This window comes from Mytilus galloprovincialis, chromosome 6, assembly GCF_965363235.1.
Source record: "Mytilus galloprovincialis chromosome 6, xbMytGall1.hap1.1, whole genome shotgun sequence".
Lineage (NCBI taxonomy): Eukaryota > Metazoa > Mollusca > Bivalvia > Mytilida > Mytilidae > Mytilus > Mytilus galloprovincialis.
The window spans coordinates 8,738,127-8,753,400 of NC_134843.1; the positions used below are offsets into that span (position 1 = coordinate 8,738,127).

At 30.9% G+C, this 15,274-nt stretch overlaps 1 protein-coding gene across 4 annotated transcripts in view; it reads right to left on the reverse strand.

The window, feature by feature from the left end:
• The window catches only part of LOC143078856 (engulfment and cell motility protein 1-like), a 50,966-nt gene that overhangs the window by 20,691 nt on the left and 15,001 nt on the right, over positions 1-15,274 (reverse strand). Inside the window, exons 6-10 of one of the 4 annotated variants that reach the window (XM_076253863.1) lie at positions 11,378-11,477; positions 4,532-4,617; positions 4,191-4,262; positions 1,705-1,722; positions 153-194 (exon numbers count right to left, since the gene is read on the reverse strand). In XM_076253863.1, the coding sequence (XP_076109978.1) occupies positions 153-194; positions 1,705-1,722; positions 4,191-4,262; positions 4,532-4,617; positions 11,378-11,477 (318 nt within the window). The remainder of the gene's footprint in view (positions 1-152; positions 195-1,704; positions 1,723-4,190; positions 4,263-4,531; positions 4,618-11,377; positions 11,478-15,274) is intronic. The other 3 variants (XM_076253864.1, XM_076253865.1, XM_076253866.1) reach the window with 3 other exon arrangements.

The following is a 15,274-nucleotide window of genomic DNA, read 5'->3' on the forward strand; positions in this document are numbered from 1 at the left end:
TCAAAATTTAAAGGGAGATAATATTTTTACCATTAAAATTCCAATTGAAAGAAAATAGGTTGGGTTTTTATTCTGAACATTTAAATAATGAGTATGCTAATACAATTGATTAAGATGAAATTCATGTGATCTAGACTGGGTTCTATACAGACCTTGGAGAACTTATTTTTTCTGGTTTTCTAACATCTACCTTCCTGTTACAATTATACAAAACTGTCATTTGTAATTTTTTTTGAACTGTGCTAAATCAAAAAGAGTACACTCACCAGCTTCAATGATCATAATTGAATGTTATGCTAAGTATAATACACTATCAATAAAAGCGAGGTCAAGGACAGATGAACCCTATCTGACAAACATACTCACCTTGTAATTGTTTTATAAAGAAAATAAAGTTGGTGTATTGCTTATAGTATCTGAGAAACTGATCTCAATAGGAAAAGTTATCATTGAACAATGAACAAAGACAATGAGGTCAAGGTTAGATGTAAATAACCCCAGCCAGATGTATATGTATGCCTAACAATTATACTATACAGCAACTATTGTTGAGCTACTGCATACAGTATCTGCAAAATGGATAGAAACATTGATCACTGAACCATAAAAATAAGGTCAAGGTGAGATAAGCCCTGCCAGATGGACATGTAAATGTGAACTTGTACACCTTATAATTGTTCTATACACAGAATAAAGTAACACCCATTACATTTGGTGCCTATGCCAAGTCAGCTTATCTAAAGCATGTTGTTAGATGCTGTTTCTCTTTATTTGGATGTATAGGAGTTGAGTTTTTTTGCAAGAATCTGGTGTTGGTGTTTGGTTAGGACTGTTGAAGGCTGTATGATGACCTATAGTTCTTTACATCCTGGTAATTTGGTCTGCTGGATAGTTGACTTATTGGCTATCAAACCACATATCAGTTTTATACTACCCGTAATAGCAGATCTTAATGTTGATCAATTAACCTTTAAAATCGATGTCAAGTGAACCCTGTCTGACAGACAATTCTCCTTCCCCTTATTAATAAGCCTGACAAATACTTTTTCTGCATTTATAGCATAACAAATTGAACATAAGTATGCATGCCTTATTTAACTTGACAAAAGGCTTTTCAACTCTAGTCTTTAGCAGTTGGTCAGTGCAAAAACTAAGCTATTCAATATGTGATATTACTATTTTCAAAATGTCAAATTACGATGATGTTATTTTTTGTGTCAAAAACTAAAAGTTTGCTTGGTGCTATTTTAATGCATTTCAATGCCTGTCGAAGCATTGTATTGTAGTATTTTGTATTATTGAGATTTGACTGAAAACACAAAACTTCCTACAACATGTAACACAATATATGCTAATACTGGATATGCATAGCCTAGCTGATTTCTAGATATTCCTTACCCATGCATAGTGCCAGTCTATTTTTAGGCTACTCGTTGATCGGGGTATTTCTTATACATGCACTTTACCACTCTATTTTTAGACTACCTTTGTTGCAGATTATATAGATACACATAATTTACTCTCAAAGCAATACGTTTTTGTCTCTATACCACACCTACATATGTTTTCTCAATGCAATCTATCGTCACCTGTCCATAATCTGACCTAGGACTTGAATATATATGATATACAAGGGTTTTGACAGGCAGCTAGTATTTTTTACCCATGTTAGACAAGCTAACAGCCAGATAGAAATGTACAAACCTCTGTGCAAGAATAATTCTGAAACCATAAGGCTCATATATAAAAACCAAAATAAATGGAATTATCACGTACATCGGAATATTTTCATGTGTCTTATTTTCCTGGATAATTTTTTCAAAAGAGAAATTCCCCCAAGTAGAACATTCACTGTTCATTTGAATGTGTGGCACAAGGCTGAAGACAGTGAATATTTAACTGTCCCATCTTAAGCCCAATCCCCCAAACAAAACAAGACGCGAAAATAACCCTATATACGCTACTAGATAGATTATTTAAAATCATGCTGGAAAATAAATACAAGAATAAAATAATTATAAACAAACAAAATGGAATTAATATAAAAGCATTCAATAAGCTAGTAATATCAATGAATAGATGTTTATTATATTAGAACAAAATAAGAGACTGAGACTAAGGAATGGAAGGATTTAAGATAATAATTAAAATTGAATGACATATTGAGGAAAGTTAAAAATTAGCAATGTATGCAATTCTAAAAACTTGAATATATTAAAGGTAAAAGTAAATATAAAATTATGCTTATCACTGAGATAAAAACATTAAGTCTTGAGTACTCTTTCAGTACCAAAAATAAAATTTCAATTGAAATTTATATGATCAAAGAGAGACATTAACCCTGAATATTTCATAATTCCTAATAGTTTTCAATGGGACCAATATATTTTTCATTTTTTTTCTGTTTGAAATTCAACAAATTATAAAAGAACCATATGCTCTGCAGGGTGCAGCTTTATACGACCGCATAGGTTGAACCCTGAACAGTTGGGGCAAGTATGGACACAACATTTAAGCTTGATATAGCTCTGAATTTGGATTGTGATTAAATAGTTGACACAACATAGGTTTCTGACACAGAATGAATGTGGTTTAAGAACTTAAACTAAAAAACTTTAAAATTTTAAATTGGACATTTACCTATTATGGTCCAATATTCAAAATCTAAATACATGGTTAGATTCAGCATACCATAGAACCCCAAGAATTCTATTTTTTGATGAAATCAAATAATGTTCAATTTTAGACCCTTTAGACCTCAATGTGGACCAAATTGATAACCGTGCCCAAATATTAAAAATCTAAATACATGGTTAGATTCAGCATATTGAAGAACCCCATATATTCAAGTTTTGTTGAAATCAAACAAAGTTTAATTTTGGACCCCGATTTGAACCAACTTAAAAACTGGGCCCATAATCAAAAATCTAAGTACATGTTTAGATTCAGCATATCAAAGAAGCCCAAGAATTCAATTTTTGTTAAAATCAAATTAAGTTTAATTTTGGACCCTTTGGACCTTAATGTAGACCAATTTGAAAACAGGATCAAAAATTAAGAATCTAAATACACAGTTAGATTTGGCATATCAAAGAACCCCAATAATTCATTTTTTGATGAAATCAAACAAAGTTTAATTTTGGACCCTTTTAGACCCTAATTCCTAAACTGTTGGGATCAACACTACAAAAATCAATGAAAACCTTCCTTTTGTGGTCATAAACCTTGTGTTAAAATTTCATAGATTTCTATTTACTTATACTAAAGTTATTGTGCAAAAACCAAGAAAAATGCTTATTTGGGACCTTTTTTTGGCCCCTAATTCCTAAACTGTTGGGACCAAAACTCCCAAAATCAATCCCAACCTTCCTTTTGTGGTCATAAACTTTATGTTAAAATTTCATAGATTTTTGTTTACTTATACTAAAGTTATTGTGCGAAAAACCAAGAAAAATGCTTATTTTGGGCCTTTTTGGCCCCTAATTCCTAAACTGTTGGGACCAAAACTCCCAAAATCAATCCAACCTTCCTTTTATGGTCATAAACCTTATGTTTTAATTTCATAGATTTCTATTTACTTATACTTAAGTTATAGTGCAAAAACCAAATGTCTTCGGACAACAAAGACGCCAACGTCATACCAATATGCGACCAAAAAATTTTCAATTTTTGCGGTCGTATAAAAAAAGCTTTTCATTAATCTTCTGAAAATATGACAGTAATTCTGAAAGTTTACAATGTTTATTCATGTATGAACATCTTCGTTATACCCATATACATCTAGCCTAAACTGAAGAAGGAGTGGCATGATAAATCAGGTTGGTTATATATGGTTAAATTTTTCATACCTTTCAAAATTATATCAATTTTATTGAAAAATGACCAGTTTGATATATATGATAAAATTGGAGCCAAGGCCTAAACAAAGGAAAATGCCAAATAAATATTAGTACCTGACAAGCTAATGTCTTATCAAAACCTGAAGGATCTTAGATTTATAATACTTTGAATTTTTTCAATTTTCAAGGGTAAAAAAAAACTCTTCTTTTCAGGAAGTTTGTTTGGAATCAAAGAAAAAGTTTGTAAAGGGGTTATATATAGCTGTAATTTATTTATTCCAACACCAGAAAGATATTATATGAGCTCATAAGTAAGCTATTAATTAAACCAGTCCCTATCTGGTACACTACCTTTGTAAATGTGTCTGTATCTTTTCTGGAGTCATATGCTGCTCTATCACTGGATGTTTTGTAATGTCACTGCTGAAAAAAGTGTTCAGAAAATATTTATATATATTTTGACTTAAATCATATATTTCAAACAAACATTATGAATTCCTAGGGAAGATAGTACAAACCACAAAGTCATTGATTATCATTTTTCTAAAAAAAAGTTTCTTTGTCACTATAACAATTTTCAAAATAATAGACAAAAAATTTAATCAAAGCATTATAGCACTAGAAAAAGCATTTTCCATATATCTAAAGGAAGTGTTAAAATCTAGATGTTTCTTTTAAACTGTTTCTCATACCAATGTAACACAACATTCTCCAGAATTTCTAAAGCTGACTGCAGTGGGCTGATTCCTGATTTTGGACTAATGATGCAATCTACTATCTGTCAAATAAATAATACACCAATTCAGAGTTCCAGTAAAATATAGTAGTTAAGAAAGCATTTCTTGAATAAATGCTAGAAAAATGTGATTGATTTGTTTAATTCTCAAACCCAACATTAGTCATTTCTAATTACGATTTTTTCTCAAAAGCATACCGTCATATTAACTATTGACATTTTGTAACCAAGGATACGGGTGTCATTCAGTTTATCGAGAGAAATGATTGTGAAAGAATATCTAACGGTGGTCAAGTATTGCGAGACCATCGTGAAAGCTCTGGTACCAGATTGTGAAAGAAATTTAATCGAGAAAACATATTAAATGTCAGTAAATAATCTAATTTTATTACTGTCATTAGGGACGACATCAAAAGATCGATGTAGGATAAAAAACTTAAATCAAATAGTTTGGGGGTGGGGGGTTAAAATTCTGCAAGTTTTGTATATCAAAAATAAATTTTACATATATCCCTATTGGTAAATCAATTTTTCCCAAATTAAGTTAAGAGGGGGGGGGGGGGGGGGGTCAGTGAAAAAACTATGTGAATTAAGTTTTTTGTCCTACATTGAACTTTTGATGTTGTCCCTTATCCAATCACCTTTGTGGTATTTAAATACTTATTGCCTGACCAGTATAAAAAATTGTTAGCACAATTTGTCCATTTAAATTGTACAATAGGTATTGTGAGAACTCATCAACAGGTGGTCATTTAACTACCCAGTAAAAAATCTTCACTTTTCCTTAAAGGTAAAATTTAAATGACTGATAACTAGCTTGCTTTCCTCATGTATCATGACCAATGTCCTGGATAGACTATTCTATTTATATATGGGACATTTTAAGCCATTTCTTTTTGTGTCTCTAAATAGTCAAGATGGAAATGTCAATCAGTGAATTTAGTTTATAAAAAAAGTAGATATGGACCATAATTTGGTATTCGGCCTTTGGTTTCTTTTTGTATCCTTTTTTATAAGTTCTAAAACTTTAACTTTTATTCTATGGGTTGTGTTGGTGTTAGAATAGTATTAATGGAACAATTGAGTTTATCAAGAAAAAATTAATACATTTTGATTCACTGTTTACGTGACAGGAAACCAAACAGGAAACCAATCTTTAATTTCTTTATTTTGCACAATATATTTCAAAAGACATAAATGAACACCATTACTAGTGTTACTTGCTTCATGTTAATATTTAAAATCTATTTTCAATGTTAAATTAAAGTTTTTTTTAAACGCGACAGGAAACCATAAGAAACCGAAAGCATTTTTTTAGTTTTATTTTATTTTTTTTAGTTTTATTTTATTGCAAAATCTGCTTAAAATAATCTGAACAGTATACTTTTTCTTAAAATCCATCTTAAATGTAACAGTATTATAAAACTCCTAAATATGTGCTTGTTTTGAAAACAATTAGTACAATTTATTCAGAAATTTCCATATTTTCTTCATTGATACAGGATACCATAATCGTTGTATCTTGATGTTTTAGCCAAAAAAATGTATTTATATTTGGTTTTGAAATTCCAGTTATATACAATTTATTCCAAATCATTGGCAATGTAAAATTCTTTAAATCCAGTAAAGAAAAAAACTTTTAACTTGTAATTAAAATCTTTAAAATAGGCACCATGTGATATTTGTGACCTGTACACCATCTACATGGTTTCCACATTTTAACCTACTTTAGTGGGCTAAAATCAATAAAGTACTTCCTTTCAAGTCATGCATGGTAAAAGTTTACTTCTCCTTTGACAAGTTTATTGCGTTTCTGAAAAGTGTTTGCAGAACATGAATAAAAAAAAATAATTAAAAATTGTGACAAAGATACCAACTTTGTACATTCCAAGTGTAACGGTATATTAACATGTATTTTTTATTAAATTATCTTTATTCACCTAAAATATCCAGTAATATTTACTGCTGAAGCAAAATCAATCCAACGAGCATCGGCACAATGATAAGAGACGTAATGTCGATTGAATTTTCCAAGGACCCTTTACATCGTTATCCGGAAACGAAGTGTGTTATAACGTCTGTCAAATCTGAAATCGATTTTGTCAAGTCATTGGGCATTTATTTTCACACAAGATCGTATGTAACATTATGAACATAGGAAAAATAATAGACCCCCAGGGCAATCTCTTTGAAAATTGTATTTTCCTTTTTTAAACAAGACGAAACAAGTCTACAGATTATGTTTGCTAACATCCCGTTGGAAACAAAAACAATGTTTAGACCTAGTATTTCATATATCCGGCCGTAAGGGCGTGATCACATGTTAGTCACATGTTTCACGTATGACCGGAAATGATTAGAACTTAACGACAAAAACAATTTTAATAAAAAAAAGGAAATAACTGGACTTCTGTTTCGTGTGAAATGTAACGCATAACAATAACGTCATTTTCTAACTTAATTATTACGAAGAACAAAACTAGAATGTAAATCATCTCTGATTTACCTGTTTGAACATCTCGCAAGAGTTCATATTTGCATATTGTTATAAAGAATTCTATTACAACAAAGCAGATTACATCATCTAAAATTTGCGTTACGAAATCGGAAACCAAAGTAACGCTAGTGTTCTTACACCTGCTACAGAAATACTTATAGTTCTCGGCATTTTCTTCTGACTATTCTTATTGGTCGATGTTCTTTATTATTTGAAAGCAAAAGTTACGAATTTGCCGGTGAGGATTATCTATCAATCAGTCAGCGTTATGCACTTCGGAAGCGAAAAGTAACGCGAGAAACGACACAAAAATACGGTCGTATAATCTTTGAAATTTGTTAATTTCAATTTTTTTTCTAGGGAAGAGTAGCATACACTTGTATGTTGATAAAAATAAAGGCATCTTTAGATGTAGTTACAACTTTTCTTACAGTAATACACATTTTTATCACTTTTCTATCGTTATAGGAAACGAGCCCAATAGCAAATTATGGTCCATATATGTTTGCTTCATGGCGTTTTTAATGTGGGATGTATTTTAAGTTTCTGATTCCTGATATGGAATTAAAGTGTTTGTGAAATGGATTTTTTTGGATAGCCCATCTAATTGTGAATAATTCTACAAGATGAGTTATGTGTGGCTTGGTGTTTTCTAATGGATATATTTTCATGTTATATTACGATTCCTGAAATGGAATAGTAGTGATGCTAAGTTTCATTTAATATTCAGGATCTACTTCAATTGGAATTACTGTTAAAAATTTATTTTCAATATATCAAAAAAAGTACAAATGGCTTAGTGAATAGAAATTTCAGTGCTTTATTCTTTATTATGAAAGTGGATTTACCAGCAATGATTTATTTGTGATTGTAAGCAAAATAAATAAATTTACAATAGATATCTTTTTTAGAAAGAACAAATAGTGTATTAAATGTAAAATGTCCCATGCCTAAATAGAATAGTCCATTCAGGACATTGGACATGAGGAAAGCAAGCTATAGTGTGTGATAACATTGTGTGAGGGAATTCGACGTTTGCTGTACCACTGTTCACTCCAGTGCAATTTATGACAATACCACTGCATCAATCAGAATTATTTTTTTTGCAGTGTTTTAAGAAATGATTTTGCTTTGTTGTAGCGTATTATTTGTGAAACATTCAATGTTTTAAAAAGGCGAATTTTCTTTATAAAGTCAATGATTATGTTGACTTTTGAAGGCCAAACTTTCTACAGCCTTAAATACGCTAATGAAAGATCCAAAATCTATACCAATACATAACGACATGTTTATGAAATTATAACAAATCTATTGGTTAACAAATTTTTACTCGTTATTGCAAAATAATGAACTTAATATATCTGACATTTTCTCCCTACCCAGTTTACCCCTATACATTTTTATGATGTGGACTGGTCATTGTTATTGAATCGTAGGCAATTTGATTGGATTAAGTTGTTATTAGTTTACCTTCAAACTTGTTTATGCTTTTCATACATGACTATTGATTAATTAGAACGTGCATGAATGTGTACGGTAACTAAAATGACCTTCAAACTGGACACTGGACGAGTCAATATTATGTTTTATCAATGAAAGTTAAGGTATGAAAGGTAAGAATTGCCACTTATTCAATTTTCACAAAATTTTCGGAATATACAGTTGAAAGGTTATTTTTTAAAAGCCTATTGTGAAGAGTAAAAAGAAAGTTTACAAATAATACGTTTTGTTCCATTAAACAAGTCATTTTCGTAAGAGAAATACCGAAATATATTTTACGCACGACTACGGCAGGTAAAATTATTATTTATCATAATAAAAAAAAGCATTTTTCAGTCTCATTTGAATATGTTGATAACAATTAATCTCAAACTTAAGAAGTAAGTAACTAAAGTCAAAATATGTCCGATCTGCCTATTTCTGCACATCAAAAGTCAATCCGATCGTTTTAAAGTCAATTTCGTCTACCTCACAAAATCTTGTTAGGCACTATAGCTATCATTCATTTAAATTAGCTCTGTCAAAAACAAACCAGGTAAATGTACAGGTAGTTAAATGACCACCTGTTGATAATAGCTCTCACAATACCTATCGTACAATTTAAATGGACAAATTGTATTGACAATTTTTTAACCTGGTCAGGCAATAGGTAATTCACCACCACAAAGGTTATTCCATAATCACAGTAATTACACGGACAAATTTCATATGTTCCGACAAAGTTTCAAAGTCAATAGAGCATAACTGAAGAGGCGGGGCCAAATAATCTCCATGGTAATAAGTTGTTCCAAAACTAATACAACTGCATACCAAATATCCTTATCACAAACTGATACATTAATGACGCCTACACCGTCATTGTCGCCCCTGGAAACTGTATATCTATGTCTCGCTTTTTGACTCTGTCAAGCGGGACAAAAATGTTCTTATTTAAGATGTTACCAAATTCGAAAATTTCATTTCTGCCTTTGTATACAGACATGAGAAGAATTGGGAACTATATGTCAGTGTGTATAGAATTAGTTCCTGATTTAGAGTTAAATGTAACATCTTTCTGTTGTGGAGGCTGGTGCCTTGGGTAAGAATTGGAACAATTCCAATCTTTCCAATCAAAGAGCTGAAGAGCTCTGAGGGAAAAGACGGCCATTGTTTCAATTTTTAAGGGGGTATCTTTTGATAGTCTACATACAAAGAATGAGCAAAAGAACAGCTAGAACATATAGAAAGGCTAACAATAATGAAACTAATTGTTGTTTATTGTTATTTCATTTCCTTAGTCAAGAATTCATCATAGAGACAATTTGGACCAATGAGATCTGCACCTTCTAAATCAAAACATTTGATTAAAGTTGGGAGTTAATTATCTAAAATTCAATTGAATTTAACAACTACTACAATATATTTTAGAATTTTAATTATGTACAACTGAACGGCAGGCTAAGACCATTCTCAATTTTTTGTGACAGTATTCTCAAGAAAGTGAGGACTGAAAAATCTATTCAGTTTTAATTTTCCATTGATAAATTTCCCAGTTACAACTCTCATCACAGGGATACATGTACTTATAAAATCAAATATGATTGATATAAGCTGTGTGAAGTTTGTTTCCAGATCCCACATTTTGATATATCTGTAAAATTCATGAATAAATAGCTTTAAACTACAAAAAGCAATATTTAAAAAAAAAATTTAAAAAAAATGACCACTACGATAATTATGTTGGTACGCAAAATTATTTTTTAATTGATGACTACTTATCATATATATACTTAATGTGACATTTTTAGTGTTCAGATACATTAACTTTCATTTTAGTGGGTAATTACTCATCAATTGAGGTGCTCCTTAATTGGAGAAAGATTCTAAAAACATAACTTTACAGAAAGAATGAAAACTGCAGTTGCTCTCCCCAATCTCAATAGGTATAAACTACAAAAAGCAACATTTAATTTTTTTTATTTTTTTTTTTTAACCATTTCAATAATTATGTTGGTACACAAAATTTTTTTTATATAGAAGACTACTTATCATATCCTAAATGCCACATTTTAAGTGTTCAGAAACATTTACTTTGATTTTAGTGTATAATTACTCATCAATGGAGGTGCTCCTGAATTGGAGGAAGATTCTAAAAACAGAACTTTACAGAAACAATGAAAACTGTCGTTTCTCTCCCCAATCTCATGTATCCCCATTGACATTGTTTACCGCGAAAGTTGACCTACAAATTATTTGATTATAGCCTCAGATTAAAGCATTGCATGTTGGTGTGTGAATGATCTACACTACAGCAAGTTTACATTTAACAAATACGGATTTTAAATTAGTACACAAATACTGCGACTGGTTTTTATAATGAATAAAGGATATCCCTGTGTGGCATTCCAACAATGACGTCATTAGGTTAGATATATTTAGAATATTTCGTAATACTGATTTTTCCAGACTGTAAAAGAAACGTATATAGTGTAAGGGAAAGCTTAATATACGATAATTTCACGAGAAACAGAAGGGAAATGTGTAAAAAATGTATTTAAAGTCAATCTGTTCTGCTTGTCATCAATTTCAGTATTTTGAGGGGGTTTCCAAACTATCAAAACAAAATGATTGACGTGAGGGAATGATACTCTGGCCAACCCCATTAGGGAATTGACGGCTTGAAGCCGTCTTTCCCCAAAAATGGTACATCAAACTTTCATTGTCATGCTTACAATTATCTATCATGAACCTGCATGGACTACATTTAATTAAAGAATATCTTATATGTCTGCTAGACTTCTAAATACAGAAAATTAAATTACCCACCCTTTTAGTAAAATCTGGCACTATTATATCCCAGTCGACAACACCATGTTCCATTAAGGCCATAAAAGACTTCAGCTGATACGCCATTGGATCTCCTTGGCTGGAATATAAATATTTTTTTAATAATTGTTGTTACATTTGTATAATAAACCAGATGCTCCGCAGGGCGCAGCTTTATACGACCGCAGAGGTTGAACCCTGAACGGTTGGGGCAAGTATGGACACAACATTCAAGCTGGATTCAGCTCTAAATTTGGATTGTGATTAAATAGTTGACACTGCATAGGTTTCTGACACAGAATGAATGTGGTCTTATGAACCTAAAATATTTTTTTTGCCTTTGAGCAATTCACTATGCTGTTGAATATTAATCCTCTCAAAAAAATGTTTGAAGAAATTTTTTTTATTTATGAAATCTGAAATGAGAAAATTTTTTATTTCACTTCCCCCTTTCCCTTGTCCCAAAACTGATCTCAATTCAAATTTCTAATGGAGTTTGCAACAATAACTACTCATTTAAATACATCATAAAATATTAAAATGTAAAATAAAGTGCTTGTTATTATCACTGAATGGTAAAGATTGTTTTAATTTATCAGGTGGTAGTAAAAGTGAATATACATTGTATATTGTATAAAACAATGATTTAAGTAGATTCAACTACTTTTTTTTAGATATTTCTTGCTATTGCGCAATACTGTGCAATTGAAAATATTTGCTATTGCACAATACTGTGCAATTGAAGATTTCTTGCTATTGCGCAATAGGTTAAAAGGAAGTAAATATAGATCGCTGGCGTCACCTAGATTTTACATCCAAGATAATAGGTAGAAGTAAATTTATTTTCTGCTGCCTTGGTAATTAGAAATTAAAATTGAAATAGTGAGAAATGAGTGTTGGCCATTGGAGTAGAAATAGCGAGAAATTTAGAGAAAACTCTCTAAGACTAGCAAGATTTTCTGTGCCAAATTAAGCAAGGGGTGTTCTTCATTCATACTATTTCGACATTTCAGGAACCGTTGAGTACCCTTAAAAAATGCCATTTTTGTATCAAAAAAGCTGTGGCACCATATGTGTTTGACCATTGCAATTACACCCAAAGGTGTTGATAATTCAGAATTCGAAATTTTTTTTAATGGATCTTTGATAGTGAAAAGGCAGGACCAAATAAGGCTACCATTGTCGCCTATGTAAATAATTACTTCTTTGTAACCAATACTGTGCAATTGAAAATTTCTTGCTATTGCACAATACTGTTGCAATTAAAGATTTCTTGCTTTTGCTGAATACTGTGCAATTGAAAATTTCTTGCTATTGCACAATACTTAATATGATAATTTTGGATCCTGATTTGAACCAACTTGAAAAAAATCAAAAATCTAAGTGTATGTTCAGATTCAGCATATCAAAGAAGCCCAAGAATTCAATTTTTGTTAAAATCAAACTTAGTTTAATTTTGGACCCTTTGGACTTTAATGTAGACCAATTTGAAAACGGGACCAAAAATTAAGAATCTACATACACAGTTAGATTTGGCATATATCAAAGAACCCCAATTATTCAATTTTTGATGAAATCAAACATAGTTTAAAATTTGGACCCCGATTTGGACCAATTTAAAAACTGGGCCAATAATCAAAAATCTAAGTACATTTTTAGATTCAGCATATCAAAGAACCCCAAGGATTCAATTTTTGTTACAGTGACTTGACTGTTAGTGTTGCTATTCAGCAATTGCAACTCATTCAAAATTTTGACCAAATTGCAATTTGTTTTATTAAACCAAATTGTTCAACTGGTCAAAATATTGAACAAATTGTTCAACCAAAATGTGAAAGTGCAAGGTGATAAAATAAAACATACTTACAATCCCATAAGACTTTAACTCCACTTTAATGATGTTGTGACAAATAAATAGGTATATTATATATATTTATGTGCTCTACGTGTAGTTATTTTTAGACGCGTAGTACCTATTGTAAGAACCGGTTTAGATTTCGCGGGTAGTATATAAGTAAAGGAGCACGTTTTTCAGTTATCGAGGTTAGGCGGTGACCACTACGTTGATAACTACTACAGTGTAGACATATTTACAGTAGTGTAGAATTGTTATGTAGTTCAGAGATCAATTGGATGATTGTGTATTAATTATGATATTTGTTTATTTTTAGATATTCTGTAAGGCCAGTGTACCATGAAATTTTTTATTTAGTGGACGTTACGCATTTGCATTCAGTGAATCCAATGTTTTGGTGGACAATGAAAATTAATGATGATTTAGTTTGTATAAATAAATGTTTAATAAAATGGACATGGTCACCGTGCTGGACAAAATCAGAAATGTGGTTTTTTTTTATTTTATGACAAAATGATATAGTATACAGTTTGGGTTTGAAGAAGGTTTTAGAAAATAAGTAGCGATGTGCACATAAATACTTTATGTTCGTTTGAACAAGTGAATTAGAACATAAAGTCATTTCCATGGTGAAAGGACAGTCATTATTTTGAATTGCTATAAAAATGTCCAAACTAAGCTTTCATATAGTTTTTCTTTCTAAAAGTATTCTATATTCTTAAGGATCAGATATCATTTTAAATAAAACATCATATATTCAGTAAAATATGTGTGAAATAACAATATGCTCTTGATAAGTTTCCATGGGGAGATAACCTAAAATATTATTCTTTTGAATAAAGACTTTTTGAAAGAAAAAATGATTTTCTCCCCATGGACACTTCCTACAAACATATTGCAATTTTACACATATTTAACTGAATATGAAATGTTTTAATTCACATTATGTCTGATTCTTATGAATATAGAATACTTTTAGAAAGAAAAACTATATGAAAGCTTAGTTTGGACATTTTTATAGCAATTCAAAATAATAACAGTTCCTTCAGCATGGAAACGACTATAATATACCTATACAAACTGATAAACTGATTTTGTCACAACATCATTAAAGTGGAGTTAAAGTCTTATAGGATTTTAAGTATGTTTTATTTTATCACCTTGCACTTTCACTACTTGACTGTGGTTTTCTATAGCAGTTAGTTCAAATTTCTGACCAGTTGAACAATTTGATTTTATAAAACAAATTGCAATTTGGTCAGAATTTTGAATAAGTTGCAATTTGTGGATAGCAACACTTACAGTCAAGTCACTGTAAAATCAAATTAAGTTTAATTTTGGACCCTTTGGACCTTAATGTAGACTAATTTGAAAAGGGGACCAAAAATTAAGAATCTACATACACAGTTAGATTTAGCATATCAAAGAACCCGAATTATTCAATTTTTGATGAAATCAAACAAAGTTCAATTTTGGACCCTTTGGGCCCCTTATTCCTAAACTGTTGGGACACAAACTCCCAAAATCAAACCCAACCTTCCTTTTATGGTCATAAACCTTGTGTTTAAATTTCATAGATTTCTATTTACTTATACTAAAGTTATGGTGCGAAAACCAAGAATAATGCTTATTTGGGCCCCTTTTTGGCCCCAAATTCCTAAACTGTTGGGACCTCAATTCCCAAAATCAATCCCAACCTTCCTTTTGTGGTCATAAACCTTGTGTTTAAATTTCATTGATTTCTATTTACTTATACTAAAGTTATAGTGCGAAAACCAAGGAAATGCTTATTTGGGCCCTTTTTGGCCCCTAATTCCTAAAATGTTGGGACCAAAACTCCCAAAATCAATCCCAACCTTCCTTTTGTGGTCATAAACCTTGTGTTAAAATTTCATAGATTTCTATTCACTTTTACTAAAGTTAGAGTGCGAAAAACAAAAGTATTCGGATGACGACGACGACGCCGCCACCGACGACGACGCCAACGTGATACCAATATACGACCAAAAATTTTTTAATTTTTCCGGTCGTATAAAAATATG